At 53.9% G+C, this 19513-nt stretch overlaps 4 protein-coding genes and 2 non-coding genes across 7 annotated transcripts; 1 reads left to right on the top strand and 5 right to left on the bottom strand.

Annotated features, from left to right (window-relative positions):
* Positions 1-127: 127 nt before the first annotated feature.
* Positions 128-6381, bottom strand: TSR1 (TSR1 ribosome maturation factor). Its single transcript, XM_056506456.1, has 15 exons — positions 5844-6381; positions 5660-5763; positions 5220-5436; positions 5005-5139; positions 4293-4720; positions 3880-4039; positions 3413-3576; positions 2931-3127; positions 2386-2548; positions 2046-2156; positions 1628-1760; positions 1159-1275; positions 753-893; positions 576-650; positions 128-479 (listed from the first exon to the last, which is right to left on the bottom strand). Exons 1-15 carry the CDS (start codon positions 6379-6381, stop codon positions 301-303), a joined length of 2862 nt encoding a protein of 953 aa, XP_056362431.1. The 3' UTR covers positions 128-300.
* On the bottom strand, positions 1490-1580 carry LOC130261128 (small nucleolar RNA SNORD91 family). Its single transcript, XR_008841917.1, has one exon. It is a non-coding gene; the product is annotated as a small nucleolar RNA SNORD91 family (small nucleolar RNA).
* Positions 2791-2882, bottom strand: LOC130261127 (small nucleolar RNA SNORD91 family). The gene has a single exon (XR_008841916.1). It is a non-coding gene; the product is annotated as a small nucleolar RNA SNORD91 family (small nucleolar RNA).
* POLDIP2 (DNA polymerase delta interacting protein 2) lies at positions 6163-15419 on the bottom strand. The gene is made up of 11 exons (XM_056506477.1): positions 15220-15419; positions 14714-14795; positions 14045-14142; positions 13216-13312; positions 12683-12758; positions 11985-12092; positions 11623-11759; positions 10656-10682; positions 10345-10470; positions 9864-9943; positions 6163-8425 (listed from the first exon to the last, which is right to left on the bottom strand). The coding sequence occupies exons 1-11, from the start codon at positions 15393-15395 to the stop codon at positions 8311-8313; spliced, it is 1122 nt and encodes a 373-aa protein (XP_056362452.1). The 5' UTR covers positions 15396-15419; the 3' UTR covers positions 6163-8310.
* A 3-nt stretch (positions 15420-15422) lies between these two features.
* TMEM199 (transmembrane protein 199) lies at positions 15423-17815 on the top strand. Its single transcript, XM_056506481.1, has 6 exons — positions 15423-15715; positions 15789-15862; positions 15940-16029; positions 16873-16909; positions 17209-17321; positions 17406-17815. Exons 1-6 carry the CDS (start codon positions 15544-15546, stop codon positions 17499-17501), a joined length of 582 nt encoding a protein of 193 aa, XP_056362456.1. The 5' UTR covers positions 15423-15543; the 3' UTR covers positions 17502-17815.
* Positions 16774-19458, bottom strand: SEBOX (SEBOX homeobox). Of its 2 annotated transcripts, XR_008841838.1 has the most exons (3): positions 18890-19458; positions 18348-18766; positions 17757-17836 (listed from the first exon to the last, which is right to left on the bottom strand). XR_008841838.1 is itself a non-coding variant. In XM_056506483.1 (2 exons), the coding sequence occupies exons 1-2, from the start codon at positions 19178-19180 to the stop codon at positions 18518-18520; spliced, it is 540 nt and encodes a 179-aa protein (XP_056362458.1). In that variant the 5' UTR covers positions 19181-19458; the 3' UTR covers positions 16774-18517. The 2 variants fall into 2 exon arrangements, 1 of the variants encoding a protein (XP_056362458.1); XM_056506483.1 differs by having other exon boundaries at positions 16774-18766.
* Between the last annotated feature and the right edge of the window lie 55 nt (positions 19459-19513).

Genomic DNA, 19513 nt, shown 5'->3' with positions numbered 1-19513 from the left:
CACTGCCAAATCCCCACACACCTCACGTGGCAGGGCATGAGGGACAGAAACAATCCCAGTGGGCCAGGGGTTCAGTTCAAGGGGTGCACACAGCCTCATGGCCACCACCATGACAAAAGCACTTAGCCATTCTTGACATTTTCCATTAAAATAAATAGCTATAGCTGGTACCTGAGCAGCAGCTGCCCCTGTACAGACCCCAGCAGTAACACGTCCAAGGTATCAGTGCTGTCCTCACAATGCATGGGCCAAGAACAGCATCCAGGGAGCCAAGGCACAAACTCCAGCCATGCTGGAGACTCATTCCATTTCCACCTCCCGCTCTGGCAGTGCACTCTCACTCCTCACCCATGGCACAGGCTCTGGGACATGAGGGTCGTAAGTCCACTTGGGAAAAACACGCTTGTAGAGGTTCAGCAGCACTGTGTCCTGGGACTTGAGCTGCCCGTCAAAGTGGCACTTCATGTGGCCATGGGTTCCTAGGCAGAGGGCAGAATAGGCCATTAGCAGTCTCTCTGGCCCAGGAGGACCACACCATGCCAGCAGTACAGAGATCAACACCAAATCAAACCTACCTAACGGCTCCTTGATGTGCCCTCTGCGTCCCCACTTTGTCCTCAGCTCCACGGGCTTGAACCACATCACATCCTCTGGAGATGGAAACACGAAAGGCAGGTAAGGAACAGGCTGCACCAACATAACCACAGGACAGAACTTCCAGAACCCCTCTTCCCAGCAGAGACCAGCTGTACCTCTGTTGAAGAACATGTATCGCACGACAGCCGTCTTGGTGAAGATCTTGAAGGGGTGGCCACTGAGCACCAGGCGCTTGATGACGATCCTGTCGGGGTCCACGGAGAGCAGGGAGCCCGTGGCAATGAGGTCGTGCATTCCTGCCAGGCAGAATCACCAATGCACCAGGGCAGGTGCATCCATCACTCCTTCCCCACCACAAACCCTTTCCCCAAAGGGCTGCAGCCACAGAGCAACCCCACAGCAGGGACAGACAAGAGACAACAGGGATGGAGATGAGCTCATCTCAAACAGCAGGAAGGGGACAGATTTTTCAAGTCATACTTTCTGGAGAGATGCACTTGTAAGCAGGGTATGGAACAGTTTGTTTCCCAGACACCACATCCTCAGCATTTATCAACTCACCATTACTTCTCTGTTTGAAAAGCAGCACTGAGGCAGGAGGGAAAGTGATGGGAGCATAAACAGTCACCACCAGGGCAGCATCTGGACGCAGGAAACGCTCCAACTTGTGCTTATCAGCTAGGATAGAACAGCAGTGATCAAATTCAGGCCAAGAGTGGTCCTCAGAGCTGTGGGAAACTCCAGATTTCATTCTTTCCTATTCAGCAAACACCCCTCCTCTGCTGGCACTGAGTAGCTGGGAATGAAGGTGATCTTCTGGCATGGAACTGGACCTTGCCTGGATCAGTGAACCACCTTTCCCAAGCCCTTCTACTCCCCATGCTTTAGTGCCTGCCCTGGAAGCCTCAGAGCCAAAGAGAGTCTTCACAAGAATCCTTCAGCCAGGTTCAGACACCACGGCTGAGACATCACAGGCTTCCAGCTCCAGAATTCCCAACCCCACTCCTGCTGTAGCCAGTCCCTGACAAACCTGAGGTGTGCTGGGAGAACAGGGGGGATGCTCGGAAGCGCCTGAAGCCGCAGTGGAAGATCAGCTCCTCCTTGGCCCTCACTGGCTCGCTGTTGCCCGGATGCCGACGCACCAGGAAGTTCAACACGGACATCTGGAAGAGGCAGCACAGTGAGGGGCTGCTGGGCAGCAGAAAGCAACAGGACACTGCAGCAGAGATCAATGTCCTCGAAAATGGGTTCCCAAAAGGTCACTGTCACCAGTGCCAAGTTCAGACACTTTATCCTAAACCCCTCCTGCAGCTTCTGCATGCTCTGAAACAGGAGCAATGTGGGAAAATTTCAGCCCAAACCTTCTGTAGCCAGACCCTCCCCAAGCCATGCAGCCTGAAATAACAAGCAGTTGCACATCTCTCCAAGGTACCATCTCTTTTGTTCACCTTTTGTTCGTGGGGAAGCAGCGAGAACAGGACCAGGGGTTTCCCTTCCTTGAAGCTCTCCATCACTGAGACAGGGACATTGCAGACATGAAGTGTAACATACCAGCCCACCTGCCAAGACAGGAGCAGTTGTGAACACTTCTCTCAACAAAAAGAAAAAAAAAAAGAATCAGAAGATATGCCTGGATTAGGGAGGGAATCCAGGAGAAAACTGTCTGAACTTAGGGCTTCATGCTAAGAACCAGCTGGCTGAAAGATCCACCTAACCACCTTCCTGGTAAGTCACTCCTTTGGGAGCAGAGGAACACAATAGGGAAAGAGATCAGCAAAAGGGAATTACCAAAGCTCCTTCAGTCTCCTCCTTCTCTATTTGCCTGAAGAGGTTCTTTCTGGTTCGGGAGAAGTCCTGGAACTGGAAGATCCTGGCATAATCCCTTGGAAGATTCTCTTTGGGGTCCCAAGGAGAAGTCCGGAAGCTTTTCAGCCCCCTGTACTTCTGGAACCTTGAGAACAGAGAGCAGGAAAGACAAATTACTTCACCAATTGAGGTGAATTCCATCCTTCACCACCACCTCCGGTCTGCAGGAGGGCAAAGGGAACAAAGCAAATATTAGCCCTCAGGAAAGATCTTGGTAGAAAGAGAGCTCAAACCAGCAGCCACATCCCCAAACAACCTGTCCTTGCCTCAGAGCCATCCTCCTCCCTCTGCCAGGTGAGGATCCAGCCCTCCCTGCCAACTAGTGCCTGCTCTGGAAGCCTCAGAGCCAAAAAAGAGTCTTCACAAGAATCCTTCAGCCAGGTTCAGACACCACGGCTAAGACATCACAGGCTTCCTCACCCAATTAAACAGAAAGGCCTCTCCCAGCTAACCATCCCATTTCTTACCTGACTCTGGCAGCCACATCCCGTGGTGTGTCCACCTCATCTGGAAACATCTCATCCATCCTCTCCTGTTTGTATCTCTCCAGCATTTGCTCATCCTCCTCCATCTTCTCGTCATACTGGTCATCCCGCAGGCACTCGGACACGGTCATGGTCTCGCTCTCCTCTTCCCCAGCCTCCTCCTCACTGCTCTCCCCCTCCTGGCACAGGGCAGCACAGAGCCTGTGAGCACACAGAGCTGAGCATGCAGCACTGGGTGTGCTCACATTGTGGGATTTGGGAACCTAGCCCATCATTTTGGGGTCTAATAGGCCAAAGAAGCAATGTGATACATGTGGGGATTTAAGAGTGGAAATCCAGGCAAGTCCTGGCTCTGCATCATGCCCTTTTATAAATAAAGATAAAGCAAGTTGGAAGGACAGAATTTTCCTAGAACATGCAATAACAGCCTGGAGATCACTTTTATTATCAGCTCTTGGAGGTACCTGAGAAACTGCCTCTTCCATCAGATCATCATCCATGTCATCATCTTCATCATCATCATCATCCTTCTCACTGCCTTCTTCTCCATCATCCACAATCCAGGCTGCCTGGTACTTGGATGTGCCTTTGGGGACCTTCACCACCCTCCTGTCTGCCTTCAGAGAATCTGTAGGATTCCCACCAGTGGTTAATACAGGAACAATTCTCCTTCCCCTCAGCAAGATTTATACCAGGACAACCAAAACCAGATCTAGACCAGAACTGCTATTTTTCCAGCACAGAATTTGTCAGGACAGCTGAAGTCTGCTAACTTGCCAGGCAAACCACACACCCTGTTGGCCACCTGATGGGATTGGGGATGGAACATCCCAACCAAGATGTTTCTTCACAGCCACCCTGGTGACAGAAGTTTCTAACAAACCTCCCAAGAGAGACAAGGAAGAGATACAGAACTGTTGCTTCTGCTCACCCTCTGCTTCCTGCAGTTCTTCTTCAGTGGGCCATGTCTGCTCCCCTTCCATGGGATCAGGAACCACTTCTGACTGCAGAGACTCCTGCTTGCTTGGATCTGCCTTCATCAGGACCTTGACATCTTCCTCCATCTCATCAATACCATTTCCAGCTTCATCCTGAAGGGAAAGAGCAGAGTTCCTAGATCTGATCACACCTAACTCAAGCTTGAGATCAGTCTCAAGTGGAACTCCCTTCATGATGTCGTGACATAACTTTCACTGCAGGCACAGAACCTCAGCCCAGCAGACAAACACAGATAACACTCCCTTTCTCCTCTCCTTACCCACATAACCCCAGCTGTATTTTCCCCATTGAAAGTTTAGAAACCTTGAGTTCTAAGAGGACTGGCAAAGCTCTCACCCCACACACCTGAACCTCCATGTCCTGACTCCTCTTCTGTCCTTTAACCACTCGTGGGTTCAAAGAGAGCGGGTCAGGGGGAGCATCCACCTGGCTGAGCTGGAAGTCCCCATGCCCCACAATGTGCACCAGGCTGTTCACATTGAGGGTCTGTCCCCGGACAAAGCCAGACACCTTCAGGGTCCCAACCAGGTCAGTGTCCTGGCTGGGCACAAACTCAGCAGCACGGGCCAGCAGGTGAGCGCGGCGGTCCCGAAAAGCCAGGTGCCTCTGCTTCTGGGAGCTGAGGTGCCTCAGGAGCAGCGAGGATTCCTGCTCCGTGTTCAGGGGGAAGAGCTTGGCCTCAGGAAAACGCTTCTCAATGGATTTGGAGAGTTTCTTCCTGGCATCTATCCTCTTCTTAGGGGGCAGGTCAGTGCCTCCTGGGACAGCCAGAGCTGCAGAGCAGAGAACAGAGCTCAGGATCAGATTTGAACCTTCTGATGTCCTTTATACCAAACACAGGCAAATACTTGGATGTCAGCAGCCCAAATGGCCAGATTTGCACCACGAGGTACTAAGGGAGTTTCACTGGTTTCAGTGGTACCCAACAAGACATGGAGCAATAGCCATAAACTAAAATGAAAGAGCTCCCACCTCCATGTAAGAAAAAATTTCTTTTCACTGCAGGTGGCAAAGGCCTGAAATTTAATTGCTGTGACAATAACTAATTATTTCTCACCATAACTAGGAAGCCCCTGTGCAAAGAGGCAGGAGAGGCAATGTTCCCCAGCATTGTCCCAGCCATCCACGGGGTCCATGATGAACAGCAGAGAATCAGCAACCTTGGCAAGGTCTAGGACAGCGTGAAGATCTCCTGCACCCAAAACACCTCTATTAGTGGGGCTGCCAGAGGTACCAGAACCAAGAACCCAACCAACAGCGGTGCCTCCTCACCTGCCTGGGCTGTGACAAAGCGCCAGCGCTGCTTGAGCCGGGGGCAGAGGAGGGCAAAGCCACCAGCTCCGCCCTCATCTGCCCGGACAATGGCAGAGTCGTGGCTCTGCAGCAGGCGCAGGGAGTCGTGGGCTGCAGCCCTGCTGTGCAGCAGCACCACAACCACGAGATGCGGGGGCCCGTCCCTGCTGCCAAGGCTGCGCTTCTCCGCCAGCACCTGCGGCCACCAGGGCACAGCGTGAATGCCAACCCAAACCCGCTCCTCTCCCGCCCCCATGATCAAAGCCAGATTCCCTCACAGCGCAACCCGAACACAGCCGCTCCGGTAACGCTCCGCGTGACCCAAACCCAACCGGTCTCCGGCAGAGACTCGAACCCACCCGGTTCCCGCTCCCCCGCAACAACCGGCCCGGCCGTGCCCGGGTTTCCCGGGGCCTCACCGCCTCCTTGCGCTGCCGGCGGAGCTGCAGCGCCTGATGCCGCCGGTCCACCCTGTTCAGGTCGCGGAGCCGCCGGCGGGGCTGGGCCTTGACGGGGACGCGGCCTGGGGCGGGGAGGAGGGAAGAGAATGGTCAGGCTGGCCGAGGGCGGCGGGGAACCCACGGGGAGCCCGCCCCGCCTCACCTCCAGCGCGGCGCTGCGAGGAGCCGCTGTGCTTGCCGCCCTTGTGCGCTTTGTTCTGCTGCTTGAGCGGCCCGGGCCGGTGCGCGCCCGCCGCCGCCATCACCATGCTACCGCCTCGCCGCCTCGCCGCCTCCGCCTCGCCGCGGGCGCGGTGCGTCACTTCCGGCGCGACGGGAACGCGCGGGAGCCGCACGTGGGCAGCGAGAGGGACGGGACGGGACGGGACCGGGAGCGACCCCCGGGAAAAAGCGGGGAGGGAAGAGCAGCGCGGTTGGTGGCTGTAGCGCCGCTGGGCAATGAGAGGCAGGAGGCAGAGCCGTTCGTTCAGCGCTTTATTGGTTGGTTCTTTGTACAGGTATTTACACAGAGAGGGGGACAGGGCTCGGCCGCGCTCCGGGAAGGGCCCTGGGGATGAAGCAGTTGGGGAAAGGCCCTGCCGAGCCTCTGGCATCGCGCCCAGGCGCCAAGGGCAGGACAAGCCTGATCGAGTGGAAACATTCCTCCCGCGCCCCGATCTGTTACCGCGGTGACCTCGCATTTGCCAATCATTATCCAGCCAGGAATGTCCGTTCCTGGGCAGAGGCTTCAGCCCCGGTGGGACATCACCCCAAACCCCAGCAGAGCCCCTGCCCCAGGATCACTCCATCCCTTAGGGGTGCAGCTCTCTGCTGGTACAGAAAGCATCAGAGCCGCAGCACCCCAGGACGGCGTGGCTGAGCAGCGAGGTTAAACATTCACAGGGGTGTTGCAATCGCCAGTAACGCTGAAGCAACCCGAGGGAGAGGCAGGGCAGCTGCATGGGAAGGGAAAAGCAGGTTCCTGCTGCCTCTGAACTTGAGGCATCTTCCCACCTCCTCCTCCTGAGAGGAAATCAGCATGACAGCAGCAATGTGGGGTTGTCAGCTGTGAATGGTCTTTAGGGATCCTTTTCTACCCCTAAAAGCAGACTGGCTGTTTAAACCTCTGAAACTCTAAATATGAGCACGTACTACCTGAGAGGAAAGAAGACAGAAAATTGAAGAGACTGGTGACAGATAAACATTGCAGTGATTAAGTTTCTCTAAACAGGAATCCACTGGCTGTGGGACAGCATGAGAGTCTGCCCCAAAGGCTGTTTGCCCACAGCACTGCCACAGCTCTGCCTTGCAGAGCCAAAGGCAAACAGGCTGCTCAGAGGGGGTTCCAGGGAAGAGGGAACAACTGGGGTACTTCTAAATCAAGGAAAACATCCTGTGAGTTAGTTACAGCTTGTCATTTAAGGGAAAGGAGGAAGGTTGAAAACTCCCTAGGGTTACCACAGAGCAGAGTCACCCAGAAGTCTGGAAACCCAGAGACAGTCAGAAGGGTCCCACAGCATGGAGGCTGATGATCTCTGCAATCCTCAGAGCTGCTCTGGCTTTCCCACACATCCATACATTGTCATCTTAGAGGGGTTCCACTGACCTGCACATTCCTGAAGGGCCCTCCAGACACATGCCACCAAAAAATCAAAACCTGCCAAGGAGAGCAAGCAGAAGCAGAAAGCCAAGCACTGCCTCACTGGCTGACAGCACTCCAGGAGAAAACAAGCATTCCTGTCAAAGCAGAAACTATCAAGGAAATATAGATGCAGCCACAGTGTGGGCAGGGAAGAACCCTGCAGCAGCTGAGATGTAAATCCCTGCAGCAAGGCAAAGCCCTGGCAGGGGGAGGGCTCCCCTCAGCTCTCCTGTACCATCACAACACAGAGCCTGGAGCTCTGCACACACAGGACACTGTGACAGCACCATATGTAACCCACCTTGTCCACTCTGCACCCTCTTCTCCAAGAAAAAAAAAAAAAAAGAAAAAAAAAAAAAAAAAAAAGAAAAAAAATGGGCTTTGTATCACAGCACAAAGCCCAAACAAGCTGTGCCATGAGTGGAGCTCACAGCCTGCTCCAACCCTGGCTGAATGCCAAAAAGCAGCTGCACTGCAGGAAAGCTGAGCTCACATTTCTGTTCCCTAAAGGAGGAGCAGCTGCTTCTGAAGCAGAAAGAACTCTGGGCTGACTCCACATGGGGAGAGCAACAAGCTGGGACAGGCTGGATGCAAAGCCATAGCCTTGGTTTAGGAAGGAAGACCTGGTTGCAACTGGAAGGGCCAGTTTATTGAGAAACCTCACATTGCAGAGAAGTCACAACACATTGGAAAGGGTCCAGGCCTGCTGAGGGGGGCCAGTCTTCTGCAGCAGCACAGATCTACATCCCCCAGCCCCAAACACCCAGCAGGTGCCACAGAGGGAAAGGTTACCTGGAACAGCTTATGTTTTACAAGCAGCCTGAGAGAAGAGCCAGTAGTAAAGTTCCAAAAAAAGCCTCCCCGGCAGACAACAGTTAAAACAAAAATGGTTTAAAATGTTTAAAAGCTCTGTGTTCTTGGCTGCAGCATAAAGGGGAGGCAAAGGTCTACAACACACACAGGCCTCCGTGGCTCTGGGCACTCTGATCTACCAGTGAAGGCCAGAGGGAGGGGTCTTCTCGTCTTTGTTGCTTTCCAGGGAAAAGGGTGGGATTCGCACATCAAAGTGGGAGCCATCAGGCCTCTCAAACCGGAAAGTGCCCCTGCAAAAGTAATGGCAGAGATCACACTGAGGCCAGGGACAAACACACCGAGGGAGCATCAGCAAGAAGGGAAGAGCTGAGCTCTTCATATCCTGGGGGTGCATCTGCAAGGTTGGTCCAGCAGCAAGGAAACGGGCTCAGCTGCAAACATCTGCTGCCAAGATAACTCATTTATGGAGGACTCCTGGGCAGTTTTACATCACTTCCCTAACACATTTCCTGCACTAAGCTGGGATGATTGCAGCCCACAGGAGTCAAGCACCCTTGATGCACCTGCAGCAGTGTTTACCCAACTCCCACTCCCCAGGAGACAGAGCCAGCTGAGCTATTTTTACAAACTGGTTACACGTAAATTCAGATTTGTATTTCTTGGCAGGAGCTCCACTGGTTGTCTATGACATTAAAAAATCTCATCACAGATGTAATTTGGAATAGCTTCAGCTTTGCCTTTCAGAACTGAACCTGCCTGTCCTGGTACAACCATTTGTTTACTGCTCTGAGCTACAGATGACTGTACTGCAGAACACAACACAGGCAAGAGGGTTGTGGAGGTAAATTAACAGGTTCTCAGGACAGAGAGGACACAACTGAACACCAGAAGTCAAGCTGAGCACCTTCAGAGCTGCAGAACCTTTGTTCCTTTGTCTTCAGGATGTATGCAGAGAGGGAAAACCTACTAGACCATCTGGTTTTATTCCCCAGGGCATCCACTCAGGCAATTCAAAACACTTCACATGGCAAACAAGGTACACCCTACATGCAAAGAGCTGCTGAAGGACATTTCCTTAAAAGTAATGCAGAAAGTCCTGTCATACAGAAGGCAAGAGGTGGCTGTGCAATCCTTGTCCACACAGAGGTGACAGCAAATTTGCCAAAAGGCAAATGAAGGGAAGCTGCTTTAACCCCAAGGCACAGGAAAAGAACAACTCAGCTGGGCAACTTCCCTCCCTGCACTTACAGAAGAAGCTTAAACACCAGTTAGACTGAAGGCCTTACCTGGCCTAAACTGGGAAAACCCTGCATTCCTGACACAGAACTGCACAGGGATGGAGTTAAAGCCCAATCCTCTCTCAAGAAAGGAGATACCAGAGCACACATCCCTACTGCTGAGGGAATCACCAGCACAATGCCTTGGCTCTTGCACCAAGGACTGAAAGGGAGAACTGCTTCATATCTTTAAATCCAGTCTAGCACAGACCACAGCAGGAGGATAAATTATCCTAGAACCCTTTCTGGTGCAGAGAACCAACAGATCATCTTATCACTAACTAGGATACAGCTAGAGAGAAGCTCATCAAATTCTAGCTACCAACTATGCCCTGTCCAGTCCACTTCCACCCAGCTTTCAGCCACAACCCCAGGCTGCAAACTGCACCCCAGCTCGCTGCTGGGGGGTCCTACACCCAAAACACTGCTGGCAGCAATAAGGGCTTCTTACCACATGTGACCACTGGATGCCTGCAGGGAGACGTGGCTGCTGTACTGAAATGCTGGCTGTTCTTTGGACAAAACTGGCTCCTGAGAAGACAAGAGACCACTGGGCATCAGCAATTCTACCACAGACAGGCATCAACAGGAAATTTATACAGCATGAAAAGAAAAAGCAGAGACCTACACCCCAGGACTTCTGCCAATTACAAAGCAAACAATTTGTCCACTGAGCAGCACCAGAATCCCATTATTATTCCATTTTTTCAAACACCAGTCATTTAGGATCATCCTGTAATACTCAATGTGAAGTCTCAGTTCATGCAGACAAACAACAGATGAAAAGCTCATGTGACTTTTTTCATTGCCAGTTTCCCCACTCCATCTACTTCAAGTGCCCACTAAGCAATTTACTGGCAAATCCACACAACCAAGTGAGAGAACTCCAGCAAAGGGCTGTGTTTCCCAAAAAAAGGCTGCATGGTACCTACCCTTCCTACAACCCCACGGCCCCGGACCGTTTCCAAGGTGCCAGACAAGCTGAATATCCTCCAGTGCCGCTCTCGGAGCTGCACCACTTCACTGTCCAGGTTCTCCAGGCGAATACAGTAGCGCCACTGCACAGAAGAAAGACTCTTATCAAGAGCTGGAATCAGCTGCAACCAGCTGATAACCTACAGCTGATACTGGGAATCAGTTGCCAGGCAAGGGCTACTCTCCCTCAGAGCTTCTCACACTGCAGTGATGCCACAGCAAATAAACTCCTTCCCTTTAGCTGCTCCATGACACAAAAGGCACTTACCCAGTAGACATGGGAATTCTGGGCTTCCTGTCAAGAGAAACAAAAGACTTTAGCAGCTGCCCTTGGACACGTGGTGCCAAAAACCTCTTCAGCTGTCGGCACAGCACCAGCACAGGGGCTCTCACTCTGTGCCAGGGTGACGCAGACAACTCACATGAGCACAGACAGCTGCTGTCCGAGGCCTTCCACCAGCAGAGCCTGGCACTGCTCATGGGGTGGGAGATTTGCAAGGATCTCATGACAACCCCCAGGGTTCATCTCCATGTTAATTACACACTTTCTACAGATCTAGAAATACCCCTGTCCTTGCCTTTGGACACCTGTTTTTCTGACAAACAGCTGGACTCCACAAAAGCTGCAAATCCACACCAAAATGTGCACCTGCCACAGCTCAGGCTCCCCAACAGCCGTGCTCAGAAATCACAAACTGCTGCAGAATTCCCAGCTCTCCCACCCAGGAGTCTGTTGGAGCTGCATTATTTGGATGGTCCATGTGAAGTTCTGTGCTATAAAGAGCACATGGTTATCAGCTAAATCCAGAAGGCTTTAGCCAAACCCTCTAAGCCAAACAAGAGGCAGGAAGCGGGCAGGCAACCACAGCCCATCACTGGGCAGGATAACAGATGTGTCTGTTGTTACAGAGCAGATGGCTCCAGTGTCACCTCACGTGACTGAGGCAGTAACAAGACCAATTCAAAAGCCTTCCCAAATATCTAGCTAGCACAGTTGTGCAGAACATAACAGGTTATTTCTTATCCTACTGATAACCAGCAAAAGCCAATATGCAGGAGCTGTTCTCAAAAATAAACACCAAAACAGTTTCATGTTTACACCTATGAGAACAAAATGACAACTGTGGTTAAATGTCACTTCTCCAGTAAGCAGAAGGTACCTTCAAGCAGCAAACCAGTCTTACAAAAACAAGCCAGTGAAGCAAATGGCAGAATCACCAGAGCAGCAGACTTACCCTCATGCCCATGTAGAAGGGGATGACAGTGACACGGATGTTCTCTGTGGTTTCTCGGTGCACATCCGAGAGCTCCAGCCAGGGGTGGTTCTTCTCCTGCCATGCACACAGAGTGTCCCTTGCTACAAAAGGTGGGACTGTGGGGAGGGAAAGGTGAGAGGCAACATTGTAGTTGGAGTGCTCTCCCCTCAACACAATTCCTTTCACATGGTTAAAAAAATATTCAAAGGCAGTTTCACTGTAACAAACCCCAAGCTAGACATGATTTTTGTACCTTATGCAAGATGATGGGGTTCGGGTGTTTATTATAGAGCACTGCAAGCATCTGGCTCTGAAGAATTCCCTGTGAAGCCAGAACTTACCTTTTGTTTGGTCGTACATGAGGAACCTCTCAAAGAGCTCATGCTGGATGGGCACTTGATCTGTGGAGCTGTAGGGAAGGATGTCTTCATGGCTTACATAATCTAAACCTGCAAAAGAAACCCCAAAAGCCATGGAAACTTCCCCAGTAGACAGCAGCTCAGAAGTCTCCTGACAGAAAAATTGATCAGACTAGTGACAAAAAAGGACTTTGGCAGCAGAAGCCAAAGTTAATATCACAACTGCAAGAAAGAATGAAGGAGACGTGCCAGGAGACTCTTGGCAGTGTTCTCCTGTGAGATTTTTCATGGAGTGACTCCTCTGATAAACACACACTGCCCTGCAAAGTGCCTGCACTGCCCCAAAAGCACTCTGGGCAGGAAATGCCCAGGACAGGAATAAATCCAGCTGTCCTGCTGACAAAGTAGAACAGCCTATACACAACTTGGTATGGGATCTGTGTCTCAAGAGCTCAAATCAGACATGGCTGTGTCTTTTCACAGAGGGCCCAACTTCCAGCTATCCAAAGGGCTTCCTGTACTTTAGTCACTCTGTTGTCTCTAGAACAGTCATAAGCTACAGACAGATCCACTACAGAATGTCCTGTAGGAATTGCTGCTTCACTGCCAGGAGTTGAGCACTGATACCTTTTCTGACCTCCCCTCACAACAAGCAGAGGCTGCAGGAGGATTTTACTCACCTGGGATGGCATAGAGGGCTCTGCTGTCATCATGATTGGCCAGGAACGTCACTGCCTCTGTCTGTGATCTCTGGGACTGAGAAACAGAGAGGTTTATGTCTTTCTGTGTGTATTGTTGCAGGACAGTTTCCAGTCATATTTCAGCTCATTAGTGTGGTTTATAAAGCTTGTAATGTCTATTTCATTTAACCAGTTCACCTCAGAACTTCTCTCCATTTAATTCTTCTGGGCTAACTCCCCACTCAAACAAGCATTTTCAGTGCTGCAGCCCACATTCCTAATGATCTGTGTGCAACACTGTGGCAACAGCACCAGGAAGAGGAAAGGAGGTTGGAAAGGGAAAACATGATCCAGAAAACAGTCATATGACATTCCAGATGATCTTCCTCAGGGAAAATATGCCTTTATTTGTCTAAAAATCCTAACCAATCCAGTTAGCCACCAAAGTAATTTTCCTTCAGTGCCTGTCCCTTTGAACCACTCATGTAGGAGAAGATACTCAAGTTTCAATACTGAGATTACTCATTACTTACTATATGTGGACAATCCCGGGCATCTATTAACACCTGGTAGTAAGTGTGTGTTTTGCCCTTGACCTCTTTGGAACCATGGCCTGCCACATTCTCGCTCCTAAAGAGAAAAGCAAAGCTCTGAGCTCAAGCACAAGATGGCAGCAAATTCTTGTTACCAGAACTAAGCACTTATAAACAATGATTTTTTAAAAAGCTACATATGACAGCTTGTAATCATTTGGTTCCTTCCAAACCAAAGCCCCACGAGCCACCCACACAATGACAGATGAGCTGAGATGACCATCAGTGGTGTTAAGCACAGGCACAACAGCTCAGGCTTTTCCTGCTCAGTGTAGGCTCCTCTCTGGGGGGGGATATTCCTACTGCTCTCTGATTTTCTCTCTGATCCTCACTCCTTCCCAGCACAACTCATCACAGACCAGGGGAAAAATGGATGCAAGAGGGGGACAGAACTGAACAGCAACTCAGGAGGGATGAACTTGGCTTAGTGGGTTGAAATTGAGGAGGAAGCTGACAAATCCAACTCACTGGCAATCTAAGCAGCCTCCAACTGGTAACACAGGAGCCTGTGTATTTTTGTAAAATACAAAATGCCATAGCATAATTTTTAAACTGATTTTTATTTCCTCCATACACACACTTTCATCCTTTACACTTCCATGTTTCTAATAAATACTTAATAATGAAGTATCTCCTCTTCAAGCACCTCTCCTAGTTTACTCTTTGCCCCTCCTTAAAAACACTTGTTTACCCCAAGTAGGAAACTCACTACAAAATGTAAATCTAACAGCCCAACAACATGAACCAGAAGAAATCCTCAAGTCCTTACTTTTCTGTGACAGGAGAAGCCACATCCCGATCATAGAGCCTGGCTTGCCAGGGAAACAAGACTATTCCTCGATAGCCAAACACACTGTGAAGGAACAGCTGGAAGGAACAAATAATTGCAGCTGAATTATTTTAATAATCTGTTGTCTGAGGTAAAGCTACAAACATTTACAAAAGGTTTAATGTGTGGGATGGGGATACAGGGAGAATCACCAATGATGACCCAGAGCAGAAAGAGTTTGTGATGGGAGAAGAAATCTATGTCATCTCTATCCCACAAATGGGAAGGACTAAATAGTAATGCAGTAATAGAGCAGCAGAAAGCAGAGAATGCTCAGAAACAGATCTGAGTGTTTTAAGGACAAGAATTATAAGTTTAGTTCTTATATCTCAAATTCATTGATTGTCTCTGGATCCTTGAGGGAGAAAACCCCAAAGTAAGATCAGTGGAGCAAATGCCATTGTACAACAGTTGTGTTGTGCTGCAGATTCTTATCAAGCTGCTATTGTCAGATGACTGACAAACTGCAGACACAGCACACACAAGGAGCATCGAACTGTGAAACTCCCAGCCTTGTGCTGCTCAGATTTTCCTCAGGGGAATTCCCTCAGCTGCCCAATCCCTGTGGCATGAGCCTGCAGGGCCAGCTGTGCCCCCCAGAACCTTTACCTGGCCTGTCTCGTATTTGCCGTGCTGCTTCGGGGCCTCAAACACCCCCACGGTCTCCAGCACTTTGCCCTCGGGACGGTTCCTGGGAGCAGAGAGGCAGCTTGGAGGGTTGGCAGGGGCTGAGGCAGCCCCCAGGTCAAGGGGACACTGCTCCCCACCCTGTGCATCCCTCGGGTACCCCCAAGAACCCCACAGCACTGAGCTGCCCACTCCCAGTCCCCCTCTGCCCCCCACCCTTTGCCAGTCTCCCCTTTCCCCACTGCCCTGACACCCTCACCCAGCTGTCCCTTTAGCCCAATCCCTCCTCTCCCACCTCTGCCCTGACAGCCCCCAGCTCTTCCAGTTTTCCCCAATGACTCTATACACACCAACTCCTCCCCAATCTCACCCCAAACACCCCTGCGAGCCCTCCCTCCCTCCCTCCCTATCACCCTCAAACACCCCCTCACCGCCTGTCTCCCCGAACCTCCCAACAGCCCCTCAGCCCAACCCCTCACAGGCCTCACCGCGACGAGAGGTGCCGCCGCGGCGGCAGCAGCAGCGGCGGCAGCGCCGCTGTCCCCCCGGTGCCCAGAGCCCGCAGCTGGCGGGCGGGGGGCGGCTCCCAGAGCGGGGGCGGCCCGCGGGCCCGGGCCCGGCCCAGCGCCGCCGCCACGTACCGCCGCGCCGCGCCGCCCGACATCCCACCGCCCGCGGCCCACAGTGCCCCGCGCGGCCCGCGCCGCTCCGCCCCGCCCCGCGCGCCGCTCCGCCCCGCCGCGCCCCTCCGTCTCTATGGTTCACCACCCCCCCATCTCCCGGTCGTCCCGGCAACGCCGGCCGGGCCCAACATGGCGTCGTCGGTGCGGGCCGGGCTGCGGCTGCGGCGGGCGGTGCGGGCCGGCGAGTTAGCAGCGCTGCCCGCCGGGCTGCGGGATGAGTTGGAGGCGGCGCTGGCGGAGGAAGGAGGGCTGGTGCCTTTCAGCCTGCTGCGGAGGCTGCACGCCGCGCTGCGGGAGGCAGGTAGGCCGCGCTGCGCCGGGGCGCCGTGACCGCGCCGCGACCGCGCCGTGACCGCCCCGTGCCCCGCCCGCAGGGTCTCCGCTGCACCTACACGAGCTGCTGGAAGGATGCGAGATCCACCTGCCCGAGGTGCCGGTGCCGCCGCGGGTGAGTGAGGCCCGGCCGGGAGTCGCGGGAGGAGGCGGCGGCTCCCCGCCCTCACGGTGGGTCTGTGCCTCCCCCAGAACCCCGAGCTGGTGGCCCGGCTGGAGCGGATCAAGGCCAAGCTGGCACACGAGGAGTACCAGCGGATGACCCGCAACATCACCGGCCAGGTGAGGGGCTGCTGCAGTGCCTGCTGCCAGGATTCATCCCTCAAACCCCTGAGAGCAAAGATTTTCCCCTTAGAGTGCGTGCGGTGCAGAGGGGATGTGACAGACATTGGATGAGAGCACACTATAAACACACCCAGAACAGCAGATCCGGTGTTGAGGACAGACACACTGACTTCTGGGAACTGCTCACTCTGCCAAAGATCTCAAGTTCTGTTCTGGGAGACTGAGCACATGCCATAAATGTTTGACTGGGAGCATCTGTGCTGGTTAAATTTTTGTCATAGTTTTAAAATTGCTTCATTGATGTCAAGGTAAAAGCTGAAAATACAAGATCATATATGGGTGCTCATTGTTTCCTGAGAGAGCTGAGATCTTCTGGCAGGGTAGCTGTTCAGACAAGTCAGCATCCCTTCCTGCTGGCATTCCTTGTATCCCATTCTTCCCTTCCACACTGTACCTGGCACCCATGTGCACATTAACTCTCATGGAAGGATCTGCTCTGCTCTCTGCCAAGCTGGACCATTCCAGGTTTGACCTGGTTTAGTGAAAGCTGTCCCTGCTCATGGCAGGGGCTAGAGCAAGATGGTCTTTAAGGTCCCCTTCCAAGCCAAACCATGCTGTGATCTATAATCCAGGGTGGTTTTAGCAGAGCTTGTGCAAAACCTAAGAGAAACCTGTGTGCTGTGAAACTGCTGCTTCCCCACAGTCCACTCACCCAAAACCTCGGAGTCTTGGGGTCATGACAGGGCATTGGCATTGCTTTTATTCTGCACACACAGAAATAACATTACTATTAACATTAAAATACAAATGATCACAAGCTGTTTCAATCCCTTCTTTCAGGAGATGAACGGGCCATTGGCTGAGTTTGGGAGGCAAGGTGAGTGGCTCCCTGTCCTGTTGACATGTGGCAGGTCAGGCATGGAAACTGTTCCACTTCCAGCTGGTGACAGCCCTTCCCTCTCGGAATATCTCACCAGAAGGTTTTCATGCACTGAAGTGTTCCTTCAATAAAGGAGCCTGTTGGTGATTCTTACCAATATTTCTGGAGGCACCAAGTGTGTGACTCCTCCAGTATCACATCTCACAGCTGAGGCAGCTGTGCATGATTACACCTTGTCTCCAGCCCTACTTCCCAGCCTTACCTAAAATCAGCTGCTTTACCCTTCTGTCCCCCAGTTCGCTCTGTGAAAGCCGTTGTCATCACCATCTTCAACTTCATTGTCACCGTGGTGGCCGCCTTTGCCTGCACCTACCTGGGCAGCCAGTACGTCTTCGCAGAGACAGCGGCGGTGAGTGAGCCCAGCCCCTGGCAGCCCCTCTGTGCTGGCCAGGCTGGACACCCAGGGTCACCTCTCTCTCCTCTGTGTCCCCAGCGTGTGCTGTCAGCTGTCATTGTGGCCTCGGTGGTGGGCTTGGCCGAGCTGTACGTGATGGTGCGGACCATTGAGGGGGACCTTGGGAAGCTATGACCATGAACTGCGTGCTTCGTGCTGGAGGCTTTTGTCCTCCCCCGGAGCTGCTAATTTGGGGCAGATCTTGTCCCATCTGTACCTGTTCCTGCTGTGGGAAGATTGCTGCACTCCTCAGGCTCGTCCTTGGCTTCCCGCTCCTGAAATGAATCATGGGTTGGAAGTCCCAGAGCTGCAGAACAGGAGGGGGAATGGCTGAGGACTCCGACCACCCCAGCAGGGAGAGGGGCATCAGCTCCTGCCATCCCTGTTCTCCTGGGAAGTCCCTGTCTCTTTATTCTGGAAATAAATGACACCGTGTGTTCATAACTTTCTTCCTGCGCGTCAGGAGATGTCTGTTGGTATGAGAAACGTTGATGTGGCATCTAAAACATCACAGAGATGTGAATCTTCTCTCTCCCTCTGCATCTTGCTCCATCTCCTGTCCAAACCCTCTTCTGCCTGCACAGTGAGGGATGCACAGTGCTCCCAAGCCCTTGCCAAAGGATGCCCAGATTCTGGAGGCAGGGAGAGTACACCCCTCAACACTGAGCCCAGGGGTGTCTCAGGTGCTGTGGGGCAGAGAGCAGAGCCAGCTCAGTGCCCCCACAGCAGGGAGGGGACAGCCACACCAGACCCTGGGGACCTGGACACCTGCCGGGCGGGCACTCTGCCAGGGCCAGACACAGTGATTAATGCTCTGATGGCAGCTAAGCCCCTCTGGAAACACGGTTTAATATCCGATCCAGGGAGATCTGCCGGCACCTGCGAACGTGCCTGCGGATTAGGGGCGGCCGCACCACAATCATCCGTGGATACGGCCTCAGATTAAGGTATTTTTCCAAAAGATTAGTCGGTATTAGGGACCTGATAGGGAGCTGCCCCTGCTGTGGCCACACCGGCATTTAGGATATTGGATGACATCCTCGGAGCCTTTGGGACCGGCAGTAATTCCACACCCTAATGAAATCGTGACGCTAATCCAGGGGGGCCGCGGTGCCAGAAGGGTCCCTAGAAGCCAGGGGTGCTAGCCACGGCTATGGCTCGCCCAGGTTGGTGATGGCCGCGCTGTAGATTAGGTCGGAGATGGAGCCCAGCGAGGTGGGGAAGCCCCGAGCGGGGCTGTGGGATCCCGCCGGCGGCACGGCCGGGGCAGGGCACGGGATGCTGCCGTCGGGAGGTGCCGCGGGGGGACCCCGCTCCCCGGGCGGCGGCAGCGGCGGTAGCGGTGGCGGCTCCGGCTTGGCGCTACGGATCCTGCGGGCGCGGCGGTTCTGAAACCAGACCTGGGACGGGCGAGGGGAAATGTGAGACTCCGACAGCGCCCCGACAGGGTAGCCCCGCGGAAGAGGGGGAGCCCCGGGAGAGAAGGAGGAAGGGATGGAGGGGACAGTCCCGCCTGCGCTCACCTGGATCTTGGCCTCGGGCAGCTGGGTGAGCTCGGCCAGGCGCTCCCGGGTGGCGATGTCCGGGTAGGGCACGGCGGCGAAGGCCCGCTCCAGCTCCGAGAGCTGCCCCCGGCTGAACGTGGTCCGCCGCCGCTTCCGCGGCCCTCCCGGGCAGGGACAGGGACAGGGGCAGGGGCACGGCCCCGGGGCGCCGCCCCCGCCCGCCGCCCGCCCGCCGCCCGGCCCGGCCGGCCCGTCGGGGAAGCGAAGCAGCGGCTGGGGAGCGCGGGAGGTGCCCGGGGCCGCGCTCATCCTGCCCGGCTCCCCCGGGCCCGCCGCCGCCCCGGCTTTTATCCCCCTCGGGTCCCCCCCGGCGGGCTGGGACCGCCCCGACCGGGCGGTGCTGTCCCCCCCCCAGCCCTTCCCAAGGGCTCCCGGGACCGGTCTCAGCTCCGCTCCCCCGATGGCAGAGCCCCGACATGTCCAACTGACTCCCCAGCATCTCCAGGGACCAGCACCCCCATCAGATGCTCGTACAGGTCTGCCCCGCGCCGCCGTCGGGGCACGGTGGGGCCCATGAGGATCCCAGGGCTCGGGGACCGACTGCCACCCGCCCCTTGTGCCCCCTCCCCGGCTCCCCGCCCT

This window comes from Oenanthe melanoleuca, chromosome 19 (genome assembly GCF_029582105.1).
Source record: "Oenanthe melanoleuca isolate GR-GAL-2019-014 chromosome 19, OMel1.0, whole genome shotgun sequence".
Taxonomy (NCBI): domain Eukaryota; kingdom Metazoa; phylum Chordata; class Aves; order Passeriformes; family Muscicapidae; genus Oenanthe; species Oenanthe melanoleuca.
The sequence above is the reverse complement of the archived record's forward strand: the minus strand, read 5'-3'. Positions and strand labels throughout refer to the sequence as shown.

Bases quoted from the DNA above. Each gene is read 5' to 3' on its own strand.
- SEBOX (XM_056506483.1), bottom strand. From the start codon at position 19,180: ATGAGCGCGGCCCCGGGCACCTCCCGCGCTCCCCAGCCGCTGCTTCGC. The intron at 18,767-18,889 runs GTGAGCGCAGGC...CGCCCGTCCCAG, and splicing joins TGCCCGAGGCCAAGATCCAG to GTCTGGTTTCAGAACCGCCG.
- TMEM199 (XM_056506481.1), top strand. From the start codon at position 15,544: ATGGCGTCGTCGGTGCGGGCCGGGCTGCGGCTGCGGCGGGCGGTGCGG. The intron at 15,863-15,939 runs GTGAGTGAGGCC...TGCCTCCCCCAG, and splicing joins AGGTGCCGGTGCCGCCGCGG to AACCCCGAGCTGGTGGCCCG. The intron at 16,030-16,872 runs GTGAGGGGCTGC...CCCTTCTTTCAG, and splicing joins CCCGCAACATCACCGGCCAG to GAGATGAACGGGCCATTGGC.
- TSR1 (XM_056506456.1), bottom strand. From the start codon at position 6,381: ATGCGAGGTCACCGCGGTAACAGATCGGGGCGCGGGAGGAATGTTTCC. The intron at 5,140-5,219 runs GTGAGGAGGCAC...TTTTGGGTGCAG, and splicing joins CTTTGTCACAGCCCAGGCAG to GAGATCTTCACGCTGTCCTA. The intron at 480-575 runs GTAGGTTTGATT...CCCTCTGCCTAG, and splicing joins GCACATCAAGGAGCCGTTAG to GAACCCATGGCCACATGAAG.
- POLDIP2 (XM_056506477.1), bottom strand. From the start codon at position 15,395: ATGTCGGGCGGCGCGGCGCGGCGGTACGTGGCGGCGGCGCTGGGCCGG. The intron at 13,313-14,044 runs GTAAGGACTTGA...TTTTCTCTTTAG, and splicing joins GCTTCTCCTGTCACAGAAAA to GAGCGAGAATGTGGCAGGCC. The intron at 11,760-11,984 runs GTAAGTTCTGGC...CCCTCCCCACAG, and splicing joins CATGTACGACCAAACAAAAG to TCCCACCTTTTGTAGCAAGG.